Below are 17187 nucleotides of genomic sequence, written 5' to 3'. Positions count from 1 at the left end.
GGCAACTATACCCTCTCTTATGGGGTGAACTCAGTCTTTGGAAGAGGGGGGAAATCCCTCCTCACCCCAATATCCGTGAAACTTATATAGCAGTGTGCAATTCCTTCTTCAAATATCCCAACTGCACTAGCGCAATCTGGGAGGTGAGTCTTGCTGCTTTTTTGGGGTGGGTGATGGGGATTAAGTTTGGGAATAGGTATTGACTAGGTGTGCATTGAAAGCACCCCCTTTTCCTGCTACACCCAATGTGTGCTTCCTTTGCAAAAAAAGGGGGTGGGGGAGGGGAGAGGGCTCCAGATACATGTCCACTCTAACCTGTTATCTGTTTATTCTGGTATCCTATTTCCTCATAGTGCATACAGGAAATATTCCTAAGGAGGGTTAAGTCTGTATCCTTTACCATAGTGAATGCTAAGACTAGCTCACCCTATCTCTGGCCCAAATTCTGGAGGCTGGCTTCCCATTGCTCCAGAACCTCTTGAATCAGAAGATGCAATCACCTTTCCCTACCTGTGTTTCAGGAAGGGGGGGCATTCGACCCCAGTCTCTCCCATGACTCCAGTAGATGCATGTAGGGACAGGAGGAGGGGGGGTTACACCTCTCTCTCCCCCCACCCGGCCTGGGTTTTCCTTCTCTCTAGGAATAAGCTCATCCAAACAGTTCTGCAGGGAAATCACCTTGCTCCACCTGTCACCTGTCTGCCTTCCTCCTTTCCCTCCCCCTCCAGGTGCAGAAAGGAAGGAGAGGGTCACCCTTTCCTGGGGCAAAAGATGTGCAAAGTCGGGGGGAGGCTTCCTCTTGCCTCCCCCACCACTGTCCCTCATGCCCTTCTGAGAAGTGGTGAGGGTCACTCTCCTGTCTCTTCTTGGAATGGGGGGGGGGGAGAGAATCTTGCTTCCTTCTTCAAAAGCCTTCATGGGGGGAGGGAATAGAACACCTTTACCTGAGTGCATCCAATAACCCTTTGAGGTCATCCTTCCTCCACCTGCCGTTCGGAGACTGGCCTTCTCCAACCTGCCTCCATGTACATACAGATATTTGGGAGAGGGGTATATGACAGAAGCCTAACCACCCACCTGCAGAGAGCCCCCCACCCGCCCCGCCAGCCCGCTTACCTCCAGACTTGTCCCATCTGCAGCAGGTGAATGACGGACTGCCAAATCCAGACCGAGAGCCTGCAGAGGCGCTGAGCTCCGGGCGTGCCGCCGGCGCCGTGGTAGTGGCGATGCCCGGCGCGGCGGCCGGCCCCGACTGATCCCATCATGGGAGGCCCTCGGCTGGTGAGGCCCTGCACGGCGCCCAGGCCTCCTCCGGTGTAGTCCTGCACGAACCATCGGAAGCTGAGGATCTGCACCAGCACGGAGGGCAGCAGCACGAAGGCCAGCGTCAGGCCGCACCACAGGTAGTCGCGGCGGCCGTAGTGGTCGAGGGCGAGCCAGAGGTCGGTGCCCACGTCGCCCACCAGCACCAGCAGAGCGAGCACGATCCACAGGCAGTCCAGCCACGGCCGCTCCACCGCCAGCCCCGCCGCCGACGGCCCGTCGCCGCCTCCGCCGCCGCTTCCTCCGCCGCCACCTCCGGCCCCCGGCGCCAGCGGGTCGGTGGCTCCGGCCCCCGACCCGCTTCCTCCGGGCCCCCGGCCCAGCAGGCTGCGCAGGCAGGCGCTCCGGCAGCCCCAATAGCACGACGACGTGTTGCAGCAGTGGCAGATGTGCATGGAGCTGCTCCCGCCGGCCTCGTCGTCCGAGCTCCCGCCGCCGCCTCCGCCGCCTCCGCCACCACCGCAGCCCCCCTGGCCCGCGGCGGCGGCGGCGGCAGCGGCGGCGGCGGCGGCCCCCCCGGCCAGGTGGTGATGATGGTGGTGGTGGTGATAGTGGTGGTCGTCGAGGTTGTGCAGCTGCGAGAAGCCGCTGCCGTCCGACTTGGCCGCCATCACCTCCGCCGCCGGGCCCCCCCGCCGCCGCCGCCGCCGCCTCCTCCACCGCCGCCGCCGCCACCGGGCTCCCCCGCTGCTGCCCGGGCCGGCAGCCCGGCTCCCTCCGCCGCCGCCGCCGCCTGCCCGGCCGCCTGCCTCCCCTCCCTCCTCCTCCTCCTCCTCCCCCGGCCTCCTCCTCCGCCTCCTCCTCCTCCTCCCCGCCGCTTCCTTCCTGCCGCCCCTCCCTCCCGCCTCCCGGGCCCCCTCCGGCCACAGGGCTCGGGATGCCCTCCCCGCCGCCGCCACCGCCGCCACCCACGGCCGCCTCCTCCGCCTCCTCCGCCGCCGCCCTCCTCCTCCTGCTTTCCCCTCCGCTTCCGGGGGAGGAGGAGGGAGGCGCTACAGACCGGCCGGGCCCCCCATCTCCCCTCCCCACCGCCCGCCTGCTCGCGCTCGCCGCCTCCTCCTCTGCTCAGACCCGCAAGCAGCAGCCGCCGCCACCGCCGCCGCCGCCGCACAGGAAGGGGCTGGCAGGCAGGCAAGGCAGGCTGGCTAGGGGACCCCTAGTGCCAGCGCCGGGGAAGAGCCGCCAGGCGCTCAGCCGAGGAGGAGGAGGAGGAAGGCGACCACCGGACACACCGGCTGGCACGTCCGCCACGGCCGAGAAGAAGCCCCCCGGCCGCGTGCGCCCAGGCCCGCCCGGCCAGGCCGCTTTGCAGCCCCCGCCACGCGCGCCTCTGCGCCCCTCGCCTCGTCCATCCCGGGAGAGGCGGCCCCTGCGACGCCGCGCTAGGCGCACCCCTGGCCCGGAGAGGCCTCCCGCGGTGCGGGTGGAGGGCTGGGGGTGAAGATGTGTGCTTCCGGGCGCCCTCCGCAAGGGGGCGAGGGGCGCCCTCCGGGCTGCGCGCAACCTGCGCCGGCTGCCTGCCTCTCTACCTGCCGAGCGTAAGGCCTGCTCTAGAGGCGCCTTCTCTAAGGAGACCCCCCCGCCCCAGGTTTCCTCCTTTGGAATGAGTATGTGACCCCACTCCGAAGCGCTTAAGGGGGGGTCTTCTTCCTGCACACCCCCCGGCTATGCCAACAGCCCCAAAGATGCCCTGCAAGCAGGAACACCGGATTTTTCCCACGCCATCCTCCCCCTTGAGTTATTTCAGAAAAGCCGGTCTCCATCATAGCACGGTTCCTTTCCGTTCTGTTCCTCCATGTCAGCTTTCCTAAGAACATCACAAGAGCCCCATTGGGCTGGATCCGGTCCAAGGCCCACCTAGTCCTGCAGCCTGTACTGACTTTATTCATCTGGGTACCTTTTGCAAAAGCACAGGTGCAAAGAATGCGCTAGATCACTTTCTCCTCTGTTTCCCCCTCCTCCTCCTAGCTCTGGAACATCCCCAGTACTAAATTATATAATCTGTTTTGCACGCAGAAGGTCCCAAATTTAATCTCCAATGGTATCTTCAGGTAGGGCTAGAAGAGAAAACTCTGGAGAGCTGCTACCAGTCAGTGTAGACATTATTGGGGTAGATGGACCTAAGGTTCTGACTGCGTATAAAGCAGATACCTGTTTTCCAGATTCCTGTTATTTAAAAACAGAACAAAAAAAACCTTAATCATTTTGGGGGAAATCATAACTTTGTTAGTCTTCTTTACATTCCACACTCTTCCCCCCTCCCCCCCTTTTGATTCCTTATTTATTTTTATTTACATCTGTGGTGGGCACTGAAATCTTCTCAGTCTTCAGGGCCTCCAAAGGTCTCACTCTGACCCAGAGCAGCCCACTTTTTTGTAAACTTAACTTTAGCTTACATCCCAGTGGTTTGGAGTAGTGAATAAGTGTCTCTGGTTCTTCCTGTTCCAAGCACACCCACTTAAAGGCATTCACGTCTTTTTAAATTATTCCACTCCTCTAAAACAAAATTGGTTTTCTGCTCCCACCGCTAACTGCACCTCTCATGACAGCAACCAGACCAACCCACTGGTTGTTGAATTGGAAGCCCCACATTCCTACACCCCCCAAAAAAACACCCCTCTATAGAACCTTAAAAGTTTCTACAGCTCTCATTTTTTGCTCTCCATCTATTCAGATAGATCAGACAGGGTTTGGGCCTGATCCGTTAATGCTCTTGCTATGTTCTTATATTGCTCAGTCCATAGAGCATGAGACTCAGACCAGTTCAAGATCAGAGAGCTGGACTCAATGTCTTCACAGTATCTCTTAGCTCAAGAGGCTTCTGAATTCCTTGAGCGGCTCGCTAGCCTTTGACGGGCATTTATTTCCCTTGATCGCTGTCCGTGGTGCTGAAGTTTTGCTTGCCTTAGTGCCTGGCCTGCGCTGCCTGCTAGTTTGCTGGCTGCTGTCTATCCCTGTGGCGTCCTCAGCGCAGAACCATAGCTGTTAACTTTTCCCTTTTCTTGTGAGGAATCCTATCCGGAATAAGGGAATTTCCCTTTAAAAAAAGGGAAAAGTTGACAGCTAGGCACAGAACTTTGGTGGAGGAGCCTAGGGCCCAGAAAGCTTACATTTAGAAATAAGTGAAATAATACACAGTGCCATTCAAAGAGGGGGCCCCATTGCACATAAGGAAGTACGCAAAGTAATATGCATTGCTGTTCAGCTCCTTGTCGAAATTAATGGACCTAAGTCAGACTGGATAGGTCAGTTGGTTAGAGCGTGGTGCTGATAATGCCTGGGTTGAAAGTTTGATGTGGACAGCTGCACATTCCTGCATTGCAGGGGGTTGGACTAGATCAAGCATGGCCAAACTAGGCCCTCCAGCTGTTTTGGGACTACAGTTCCCATCATCCCTGACCACGGGTCCTGTTAGCTAGGAATGATGGGAGTTGTAGTCCCAAAACAACTGGAGGGCCAAGTTTGCCCGTGCCTGGACTAGATGATCCCACAGGGTCCCTTCCAACTCTACAATTCTATGATTCTAAGTCGTACCCTTTCATGTCAATGGGTCTACTCTGAGTGTGACCAACACAGGATACAACCCTATGGAAGGAATTCAGCATCACACTCTTCTGGTTGTGCTTTCAACGTAAGCATTTCTGCTTGCAAAATGGACCAATTCTCCCTCCTCTCTCCCTCACTGTCTTGAGGGTCAAGGGTGAACATCCAGGGTGAATTTGGGTGGTGGTGGGGGTTGCACAGGGAGGTGGGCAGCCCTTTGCGCTAGCAGGCACCTTTGTGCTAGCTTCTGCTTGTTGAATCTGGGTGAGCATATTTAGTATTTCCCCCCTTTGTACTGCATGTATTCCTCAATGTGCACCACACTGGTATTCTTTTATGATTAAGCCCTATTATTTATTGCATTTATGACCCACCTTTTCCTCCAAGGAGCTCCAGGTGGTGTCTGTGGTTCTCCCCCTTCTCATTTAATCTCCACAACAGCCCTGTGAGGTAGGGCCTCGGCCCAGTATACCTGAAGGAGTGTCTCCACCCCCAGCGTTCTGCCCGGACGCTGAGGTCCAGCGCCGAGGGCCTTCTGGCAGTTCCCTCACTACGAGAAGCAAAGCTACAGGGAACCAGGCAGAGAGCCTTCTCGGTAGTGGCACCCGCCCTGTGGAATGCCCTCCCATCAGATGTTGAAGAGATAAACAACTACCTGACATTCAGAAGACAACTGAAGGCAGCCCTGTTCAGGGAAGTTTTTAATGTGTGACATTTTAGTGTATTTTTGGTCTTTGTTGTAAGCCGCCCAGAGTAGGGCTGGGGAAACCCTACTGGATGGGTGGGGTACAAATAATAAATTCTTCTTCTTCTTCCTCTTCCTCTTCTTCTTCTTCTTCTTCTTCTTCTTCTTCTAGGTTAGGCTAAGCGGCAGTGGATGGGACTTGGGTGGCACTGCGGGTTAAACCACAGAGCCTTGGACTTGCTGATCCGAAGGTTGGCGGTTCAAATCCCCACAACGGGGTGAGCTCCTGTTGCTCGGTCCCTGCTCCTGCCAACCTAGCAGTTCAAAAGCATGTCAAAGTGCAAGTAGATAAATAGGTACCGCTCTGGTGGGAAGGTTAACGGTGTTTCCGTGCGCTGCTCTGGTTCGCCAGAAGCGGCTTAGTCATGCTGGTCACATGACCTGGAAGCTGTATGCCAGCTCCCTCGGCCAATAAAGCGAGATGAGCGCCGCAACCCCAGAGTCGGCCATGACTGGACCTAATGGTCAGGGGTCCCTTTACCTTTTAAGGGGCAGTGACTGGCCCAAGGTCATCCAGTGTGTTTGATGGCCAGGTGGTGTATATGATGCACCAGGTGGTGTACATGTGTATGAATTAATAAAAATAAAATTAGCAACCTACCCTCCTGCCTCATTGTGGGTGAAAAAAACCAGAGGGCATGTCTTCGGCTGCCCATCAATCTAACAGATCAGTTTCTCCTCTCCCAGCAAAATCTCTCACTAGATGTCTTTCCACATTTAAGCTCTGACTCAGATTCAATGCTAGTGAATGAAGGGGGGGGGGGGCGAAAGACATTTGAAGTCAAGGCTAGTGAGGGAACAATGCCAAACACAGAGGCTGTGCTTGAGAGCTGTAGTATCCAAACTGAAAAGAACAGTGGCCTTTTACAAATGGTTCGTGGAGAGTTCAAAAGTTGTGTGAAGTTCCCACGCAGCCGACTGCTCTTGAAATACTCAACTTCCCATAGCTCCAGCTGTCATTCTGGAGGATGGAAGTCAGAACCAAGGCAAATAATTTGGGTATTGGCTGGGCAGGCTTTTTCTGATGAGTTCACCGTGTGCAGCCAGGTCAGAGGTGTCTGTATCCGGAAAATCTTCTGAAATAGGTTCAGCTGGAGTGGAAGCTGCCTGATTTTTTAGCTAGCAGAAACAGGCTTGTCACCAAGAACAATCTCCCCTCCCAAGTTAGGGAAGGCAAGGACATATGAACCAATTTGGTGCACTGGTTAGAGCAAGGGTCAGCAAACTTTTTCAGCAGGGGGCCAGTCCACTGTCTCTCAGACCTTGTGGGGGGCAGGATTACATTTTGAAGAAAAAAAAATGAATGAATTCCTATGCCCCACAAATAACCCAGAGATGCATTTTAAATAAAAGGACACATTCTACTCATGTAAAAACACGCTGATTCCCGGACCATCTGCAGGCCGGATTTAGAAGGTGATGGGCCGGATCTGGCCCCCAGGCCTACCCATGGGTTAGTGTGTCCAACTCGTACCTGGGAGACCAGGGTTCAAATCACCCACACAACCATGAAGCTCACCAGGTGATTTTGGGATCAGCCACAGTTCCTCAGCTTAACTTACCTCACAGGGTTGTTGTGAGGATAAAAATGGGGATGAGGAGAACCACAAACATCATCTTGTGTGGAGGAGAGGTGGGATTTGACCTATAAAACCCTATAAAAAGCTATCTGAAAGACTGTATCTCCCATATAGAACTGTCTCAACTCTGAGATCTTCAGGGGAGGCCTTACTCTCAGTCCGCCACCCTCACAGGCACACTTGGTAGAGACATGGGAAAGGGCCTTCTTGGTGGCAGCTCCTAGACTTTGGAACTCCCTTCCTAGAGAAGCTATCCTGGCTCCTTCCTTGCTGTCTTTCCACGGGCAGCTGAAGACATTTTTATTCCAACAGGCCTTTGGGAACTGAACGGTTGTTGTTGTTTTTTTGAGGGGGGGTTAGGAAATGGCTTTTAATAGGGCTGTGCTGTTTTTATTACCTGCCTTCTTTGTCTTGTCTTAATTCTATTAGTGTTTAATTACTTTGTAATGATGATCTTATATATTTATAGCTTTTTGTATTTCATCCATGTTCTTTCAGTTTGTTTGAGCCACCTTGAGTACTGGTCTGGGGAAAGGGGCAGGATATAAATAAATAAATTAATAGTAACGGCAACAATAAAACGAACAACTGATAAGAGATTTATAAAATGTGGGCAGAAAGCAGATCTCACTCCCTCTTCCCTCTTTTCCCCCTCTTTCATTGATCCTCCCCCCTCGAACTTAGGTTCACCCAATGGGATTGATTCGCAGGAGATTCAGGACAGATAGAATAATACTATATTAATCTACAACATTTTCTGCAACAAGATGTTTGGTGATGGCCAGTAGCTTAAATGGTTTAGAAAGGGGATTAGGCAAAGATGCAGGGGGAGAAATTATCAGTGGATACTTGCCATGATTTTTATGTGGTAGACCCACATTCTAAAATGTTGTTTTTTTTTAAATGTGCCCAACGTATTTCTGATATTATGCTGTTTTATGTCTGGGTTGTACATGTGTGTGCATGATATTTTTCCAAGTTGCTCTGAGTGGTGCAAAAGCCCGGGAAGAGTTTGTTTGTTTGCTTGCTTAAATAAAGCTATTATTAGTATTATATAGATACTATTTTTTATTTTATTGACTTTTATTTTTGTACCTTTTCTTCCTTCTTTCTTTGTTAAATTTGCAAATAAAAAAAATAATGAAAACAGCAGCAGAGGAAAAAGAGCCGCACTCCCAGCTGGTTCTTTACAATTCTCTCCCACCATACATACAAACCCATGTGGTTGCTGTCCATGGTCCTGAATGGGTATCCCGTACTCTGTCCATGGTGCTGAATCAATAGTGCTGAAAACACATTGCTGAATGTAGGGTGACGCCTTGGTGAAATGAATGTATTGCGGCTCTTACGTATTTCCCACTTGAAATTATCAATGCACCTCTACATGAAGTACAAAGCTGAAATTTGGTATACATGTAGCTCATGGCTACCACAAAATAAACGTTTGAAAAATAGAAAGCAGCTCCTGATGCATCAGCCCTGAGGGAGCCTGGCCTTGGTCTACCCTGACTGGTGATATCTCCTCTTTCCTCCACTTCCCTACAGATGTTGGGGTTTGAAACTTCTACATGCCAAGAACGTGTTCTGCCACTGGGCTTTTGCCCTTCCCCATCCACAGGGATAAGTTCTGGGCTCCTCAAGGGCAGGATATAAATGTGGCTAGACATCATCTTAAAAAGCAGAGACATCACCTTGCCAACAAAGATCCATATAGTTAAAGCTATGGTTTTCCCAGTAGTGATGAATGGAAGTGAGAGCTGGACCATCAAGAAGGCTGAGCGCCGAAGAATTGATGCTTTGGAATTCTGGTGCTGGAGGAGACTCTTGAGAGTCCCATGGACTGCAAGAAGATCAAACCTCTCCATTGTGAAGGAAATCAGCCCTGAGTGCTCACTGGAAGGACAGATCCTGTAGCTGAGGCTCCAATCCTTTGGCCACCTCATGAGAAGAGAAGACTCCCTGGGAAAGACCCTGATGTTGGGAAAGATGGAGGGCACAAGGAGAAGGGGACGACAGAGGATGAGATGGCTGGACAGTGTTCTCAAAGCTACCAGCATGAGTTTGACCCAACTGTGGGAGGCAGTGGAAGACAGGAGTACCTGGCGTGCTCAGGTCCGTGGGGTCACGAAGAGTCGGACATGACTAAACAACTAAACAACAACAACAGAAATTCTTAGAAGTGGCCAATCTTTCCATTGAATAGGATAATGCTTCCACTCCTGGTTGCTCAATATACAAGTCAAACAGAAATGTTTTGCCAGCTTGCCAAAGATCATTCTGGGACAATATCACAATAAAGGAAAGGAATCTGATTGCATTATTTCAATCTCATTGCATTTATTGCTGTAGTGGTAAAGTGTCCTTCACGTCAACGTTGCAGGAGGCTTTGTTGTTTCATGTACAATGCAAAAGAGAAGCAAGATTGCGTTTCTGCACCTGTAGGAAGAAGTGGAAGCTGGTCCATTGAGGCAAATGCAGCACTGCCCCACCAACCTTAATTTGCACATAGCCAGCCCTCACCCGCTTGCCTTCTTGTTTCCATCTAGTCAAGGTGGGGCAGTTTCTTCCTTAAAGGTAAAGGGACCCCTGACCATTAGGTCCAGTCGTGGCCGACTCTGGTGTTGCGGTGCTCATCTCACTTTATTGGCTGAGGGAGCTGGCGTACAGCTTCCGGGTCATGTGGCCAGGATGACTAAGCTGCTTCTGGCGAACCAGAGCAGCGCACGGAAACGCCGTTTACCTTCCCGCCAGAGCAGTACCTAGTTACCTACTTGCACTTTGACGTGCTTTCAGACTGCTAGGTTGGCAGGAGCTGGGACCGAGCAATGGGAGCTCACCCCGTCGTGGGGATTCGAACCGCCGACCTTCTGATCGGCAAGCCCTAGGCTCTGTGGTTTAACCCACAGCACCACCCGCGTCCCTTTGCCTCAATGTAGCACCTTGTAAAACTCAGCAGGGAGGAGGATGGAGACAAACCTGAAATTTGTTGGCTCTGCATGTCATTGGCTCTACCTACCACTGGCCTCTCTGCTTTCCACCCCACCAGTCCCAATGGGCAGCAGCCACCGCAAGTAGCAAGCATCTCAGATGCACCGAAAGTTGGATGAGGCTGCTAAATTCAACTGACAAGCAAAGAGCTCCATGAGCAGAACAGCACTCAAAAATGAGCTGAGCCTGGGAAAAAGAAAATTGTCCAGGGAAAGCTTCACACACTGGGTCTGATGCTTAAAAAAAATGTTACCAAAGAAATTGGGAACACATTTACACTTTTATGCCTTCCAACATTCATTGGATGTCTGTGAGTTTGAGTGTTAGGAGAAAGGTAGAGAGAGAGAAGTCTTCAGTTTTATTTTATTTATAAAAATATTTATATGCTGCTTTGTCATAAAAAATTCAAAGTAGCCATAAAACATAAAGGCTGTACAAGAAATGCCATAAAAAGCTAAAAGGTTTAAAATAACAGACATCAATTTTGACAATTAAAGATGCAGATACAGTGGTACCTCGGGTTACATACGCTTCAGGTTACAGACTCCGCTAACCCAGAAATAGTGCTTCAGGTTAAGAACTTTGCTTCAGGATGAGAACAGAAATTGTGCTCCGGCGGCGTGGCGGCAGCAGGAGGCCCCATTAGCTAAAGTGGTGCTTCAGGTTAAGAACAGTTTCAGGTTAAGTACAGACCTCCAGAACGAATTAAGTACTTAACCCGAGGTACCACTGTATTCAGTTATGAGCATTATTTTGCTACCATATTTAGTATGGAGGTATTTTGATTTTAAGGGAGAAATATATGCAGGTCACATCAGAACAGAGGCATCAGTGTCTTGGGTCATGTGTGTGTCAAATTTCATATCCCCAGGTGCTGTGAAAGGGTCTTAAACATATTTGAAATCCCTTGTTTGAAGGCATTGTGCTACGGTTAAGGGTGTTTTTGGCTACATGCATACCAAATACCAGGTTTCTAGCTCATGGGGAATGTGCCATAACAACTTCTGAAACCCTCATCAGAAAGCTAGTAGTGAGTCAATCACTCGGGCACTTCAATATTTCCTATGACACAATGAAATAGATCACAATGAAATAGATCATAGGCAGAGAACCTCTGGCCCTCCAGATGTGGTTCTTGGACTAAGGCTCCCATCAACCCCCACCATTTGATACATTCGCTGGGGTTCATGGGAGTCCAAAGCATCCAGATGGCCACAGGTTCCCCATCCCTGAAATAAATACAAGTGTAGTTTATTAACATACTGGAGGATTTTTCTTTTTAATGGGGGATATCAGGACTATCTATCACAACTGGTTATCTCCCACTTGGACTACTGCAATGTGCTCTCTGTGGGGCTACCTTTGAAGGTGACCTGGAAACTACAACTAATCCAGAATGTGACAGCTAGACTGGTGACTGGGAGCGACCGCCGAGACCACATAACACTGGTCTTGAAAGACCTACATTGGCTCCCAGTACGTTTCTGAGCACAATTCAAAGTGTTGGTGCTGACCTTTAAAGCCCCAAACGGCCTCGGTCCTGTATACCTGAAGGAGCGTCTCCACCCCCATCGTCCAGCCCGGACACTGAGGTCCAGTGCCGAGGGCCTTCTGGCAGTTCCCTCACTGCGAGAAGCCAAGTTACAGAGAATCAGGCAGAGGGCCTTCTTGGCAGTGGCACCTGCCCTATGGAACACCCTCCCAGCAGATATCAAGACAATAAACAACTATTTTACTTTTAAAAGACACCTGAAGGTGGCCCTGTTTAGGGAAGTTTTTAATGTCTGATGCTATATTGTTTTTGATACTTGGTTGGAAGCCATCCAGAGTGGATGGGGAGACCCTGTCAGATGGGTGGGGTATAAATAATAAATTATTATTATTATTATTATTATTATTATTATTATTATTATTATGGAATAGAACTCTGAGCATTGGGGAAAGATAAGACTTCCAAACAACTGGATCCCTTTGTAGCCTCAAATTCACCAACAGAACAGGAGTTTCTGAACACTAGTGGTTTTCTTCCCCCTGCGCATGCATATGACCCCAAATTATGAGCTCAGCCTAGGGCTCCCATGCAGCTGTTTTGCACAAATCACTGGGGATTCTGCTTTGTGGCAAGAAGGCAACCACACGTTCAGCTCTGAGAAGGCTTCAAACCATTGATCTGGGAAGCCTTGGAGCTCCTAGCTCAACTTCTCACAAGCATAGGGGGAAGATCCTTTGGGACATCCCTTCAAGGGTGACTAAGCAATGGAAGCTGCTGTCCATGACTGCTCACACGGGGCCTGCCGAAGCAAGGAGAGGATGGTGCTAGTTCTACTATGAAATAGTTATTGTGTTTCAGCAGTTTGCTAGGGAGTGGAGCTATTGTTCCCTGGTCACACCTGAACTGGCCAGACCCCAAGCGAGCGATGGCAGTGGGTTAGCTAAGGCATATTAAAATGTGCCAGGAATCTTGAGCAGGTATAAGTCTCAGTCCTGTTTACGCCACCCCAGGAAAGGGGAACCCTTTTTCAGCTAGAGGGCTGCATTCCTTCCATGGTGGGTGGGGCATGCTAGTGGTGGGCGGGGCCAGAAGTAAAATTCAGTGGAGCAACATCACCTTGCCGACAAAGGTCCGTATAGTTAAAGCTATGGTTTCCCCAGTCGTGATGTATGGAAGTGAGAGCTGGACCATAAAGAAGGCTGATCGCCGAAGAATTGATGCTTTTGAATTCTGGTGCTGGAGGAGACTCTTAAGAGTCCCATGGACTGCAAGAAGATCAAACCTCTCCATTCTGAAGGAAATCAGCCCTTGGTGCTCATTGGAAGGACAGATCCTGAAGCTGAGGCTCCAATACTATGGCCACTTCATGAGAAGAGAAGACTCCCTGGAAAAGACCCTGATGTTGGGAAAGATGGAGGGCACAAGGAGAAGGGGACGACAGAGGACGAGATGGTGGGACAGTGTTCTCAAAGCTACCAGCATGAGTTTGACCAAACTGTGGGAGGCAGTGGAAGACAGGAGTGCCTGGCATGCTCTGGTCCAGGGGGCCACGGAGAGTCAGACACGACTAAACAACAACAACAACAACAAATGTAAAGTAGCCTAGTTCCTACAATCACCCTTCTCGAACCTCCATCTAGAGAAGTGAAGGGTGTGATCTGAGTGCAAGGACACATTCCAGCCAAGCAGAAGGGTGTGCAGCAGGGCTAATGAGGGGTGTGGCCTGGACAGGGAGGGGTGTGGCCTAGGGAAAGTTCTGAAGGCCAGACAGAGAAGGTTGGAGGCTGCATTCTGCTCCTGCTCTGAGTTTTCTGACTGCTAATTCCTAGACTAACTAAATATTCCAGACTTCACACCTTCAACTCATGCTGACTTCTGATTTGTGCTTATCTGGATGAGGGGGAGGGGTGGATGCTTCTTGACCAAGAGCCCCCCAGGGAAAGCACAGAGGGAGAGTATTGGGATCCTGGGTCCTGGTGGTGGGAAACAGGCCAACTCCCAGAACGAGGAATCTATTACATGTTGCAGAGCAGAGAAACAGGCAGAAACAGAAAGGGTCCCTTGGGGTTCACCGTAGACAGAGGGAGGGGCCTGACGCCGAGGGATAGGGAAGGGAGGAGGAGTTAGAAGCCAGTCCAGGCAACTGCTTAATCTAGACCAGGGGTCAGCAAACTTTTTCAGCAGGAGGCCGGTCCACTGTCCCTCAGACTTGTGGGGGCTGGACTATATTTTGGGGTGGAAATGAACGAATTCATATGCCCCACAAATAACCCAGAGATGCATTTTAAATAAAAGGACACATTCTACTCATGTAAAAACATGCTGATTCTTGGACTGTCTGTGGCCCAGATTTAGAAGGCGATTGGGCTGGATCCGGCCCCCAGGCCTTAGTTTGCCTACCCATGATCTAGACAGCAGCAACCCTTAGAAGTTTCTGTATGTTCTTTGTTCTATTTCCTGAATAAAGAAACTAAGTTAGCTGGTGTTTCACTATCTTTCTCTGATCTGCGAATGACCTGCTCTCCTTGTTGGCTCCCTGACATTATCCACACAAGGTACTTGAGAAGAAATCAGGCGAGGGTTTCAGGCTCACGAGAAGCAGGTGGAGAAGTTTCTCGAATCAGGAACAAGGGAAGCTGTGGTTCCCCAGATGTTGCGGGCCTCTCAACTTCCATCATCCCTGGTCGTTGGCTAGGCTGGTGAGAGCTGTGAACATCTTGAAGAGTGGGGCAACCAGCTTAGGATCATGTTAGCTCAAGGGGTCCCTCTTCTCTTGAAGACCAACTGGAGAGATTCTTGCCTGATCCTGATCCTGACCCCCACCTCCAGCATCCAAGCTCTGTTCAGATGGGATGACCACTACTCCATAGCAATTGTTGTTCTACAATTCCATTCACCATATAGATGGGGTATGTACTTTTGGTTTTACTTCATATTGAATTGACATTATAGTTCATGTGTACAGTTTATCATAATTTGAGTTATTGTAAGTTACCACGCATATGCAGGTCATTGTTTCATTAATTCACTTGCAGTTTATGAAGTATTTTTGTATCCTTCTGCTGTGCTGAAGAAGAATTCCACGAAACAGTGGGTATATCCGGAATCACTGTTCACTACGTCTGTTTGTGGACTACAGTGGTACCTCGGGTTACATACACTTCAGGTTACATACGCTTCAGGTTACAGACTCCGCTAACCCAAAAATAGTACCGCTCCAGTGGTGCGGCGGCAGCAGGAGGCCCCATTAGCTAAAGTGGTGCTTCAGGTTAAGAACTGACCTCCGGAACAAATTAAGTACTTAACCTGAGGTACACTGTACTTTGGCAGCATTGGACGTCATAAAACAAAGCTTTACGGCTTGTTTTCACCAAATAAGAATCTGATCCATTGCTTCTTTCAGAGACTTGCATAGTCTACAAAGACTTTCAGAGACTTATAAGACTTTCATTTGGTTTCATGTTTTCAAGGGAATCCATCAAGAGTGCATATTTTGTGACTTTCAGAGATTTATAAGATTTCTGTTTATTTGGTTTTGCAGAGTGCATTTCATATATTTCATACTATTCAATGTTCTGTACAGATTATATAAAGAGTTTATATAGACATCGTATCATTGTACTTGGTCATCGTGTTGCCTTGGATATTACAGATGGGATGTGGGACAATCTTTTTTGTCTGCACTTGTGGAACTCCTTGCCTCAGGAAACCCACGGTGGAAATATCTTCTTTATTCCGATAGCCATTTGGCTGGCAAAATGGCTAAGACTGGAAAACAGAGAAACTGATGGAGCTGAAATGGGCAGACCCTTCGGTCACAAGTCACAGCTGAAAATTCTCCAATGCCTCAAAAAAGGGGGGCTTCTCAGCACCCATCTGCCTGAGACCCTTTTAACTGAACGTGCTGCAGTCAGTGGTCAGGAGCAGAATCACATTTGGAATCTGAGCAGAGGAACAGGGAAGGAGCAGTTTGAATTTGTTCAGAGAGATTAAAAGGAAATGCAAAAGGAGAGTGATAAAGACCTTTGACCTCCTTGGAAGCACCTGACTGTTCTAGGAAGCAATGATGAAGGCTCATCAGCTACTCACTTTCAATAATACAGAATCTGACATTGTTTGGGTCTTCTTCTTTTTTCAGAGGTCCAGTAGATGTGGAACATGATCATTTTTTATAAATAAATTGAATAAGCGGGCTTTTGTTGTTTCTGGCTGATAAAATCTTCACGAGTAAGGAACATCCAAAATGGGATAATAGACCAGCTTTCCATTGGGATCAGTTCAGGTGAGATTTATTCACCAAATTATGAAAAATATCACCCACACTGAAAGACTTTTGAGCAACTTGCCATGTGGATTGTAAGCTCCATCAGAGTCACTCTCTGTGTGGGTTAATCCATAGACACCTCCCCAACTCAGTTAAAACTATTAAGGCAATAATAGAAACTCTCAGAAAACTAAGTTATGCGGAATGCAAATTGGAATACAATGCAAAAATTAAAGGAAGCAATAAAATGCAATTGAAAATGATACCGCATCTAGCACAGGGCACTGCAATTGCTACTATAGGCTAGGGAAAAATATTTCGTCCACCATGATTTCATAAGAACCTAAGAAAAGCCTGCCATATCAGACCAGTGACCCATCTAGTTTTCATTGTAATTGTTTGTATGGTGTGTATATATATATATATATATATATATATATATATATATAGTTTTAATTCGATCAATATTTAATTTTGCAAAAAATATATATTAAAAATCGTGTGTCTCTCTCTCTCCCCCCCATCTTGTTTTTAGATGTTCTTGCATTTATCTGTAAGCTGCCTTGAGTTCCAGTCATGGGGAAAGGTATAGAAGAAATAAATTAATTGTCTCCATCATCATCATCATCAAGGACAAAATAGATCACCGTCTGTAAAAGTCGCTTCTCCCCGCTCATCTTGCTCCACTACCAGATCTCCCAGCATTAGTTCAGACTGCTCAGTCCCTGAGGAGCACCATTTGGCAGCCTGGGGGGGGGGTCATTCCTCCGATAGACGAAAGCATGTGTTTTTAGGTGGCTGCCATCTAATTAATGAGAATCGCAGGCCTTCCCAGCTCCACTCTTGGCACCATTGGGGGGAAAATGAGAAGGGAGGGAGGGAAACACATATGTGTGTTTAGAGCGGATGGCAAGTTTGTAAACTCTCTCCTGCCTCCAACGCACGCCCCATAATTAAAAACTGCTGGTAATTAGTCAGTCGTTAAGAATAGGGGCTGGCTGTTTTTTGTGCTACGGCAACACCAACCCATTTAATGTCTGTTCAGTGCTAATTTGGGTGTCTTCAGCTCTTTTAAGAATCTGGTTTGTTTGTTAAGCGACACTCACAAAAGGGGCCTCTTAAACGCATTCATCGATTTTGCCAGTATACAAGAAGGCTGCAGTGCCAAAATCAGCTGATGGGCTTTTTATATATTTTAAACCCTCTTAGGCTAAATAAAATAAAATAAACGTTAAGCTACAAAATTGCCGAC

The 17187-nt window shown here is 49.2% G+C and overlaps 1 protein-coding gene across 1 annotated transcript in view; it reads right to left on the bottom strand.

Annotated features, from left to right (window-relative positions):
- XKR6 (XK related 6) overlaps positions 1-1934 on the bottom strand; it is a 164118-nt gene extending 162184 nt beyond the window's left edge. Inside the window, exon 1 of the mRNA XM_053383742.1 lies at positions 1117-1934. Coding sequence (XP_053239717.1) covers positions 1117-1934 — 818 coding nt within the window. The remainder of the gene's footprint in view (positions 1-1116) is intronic.
- Between the last annotated feature and the right edge of the window lie 15253 nt (positions 1935-17187).

This window comes from Podarcis raffonei, chromosome 3, assembly GCF_027172205.1.
Source record: "Podarcis raffonei isolate rPodRaf1 chromosome 3, rPodRaf1.pri, whole genome shotgun sequence".
Lineage (NCBI taxonomy): Eukaryota > Metazoa > Chordata > Lepidosauria > Squamata > Lacertidae > Podarcis > Podarcis raffonei.
Note: the sequence above shows the minus strand (reverse complement) of the source record. Positions and strands in the feature narration are given on the sequence as shown.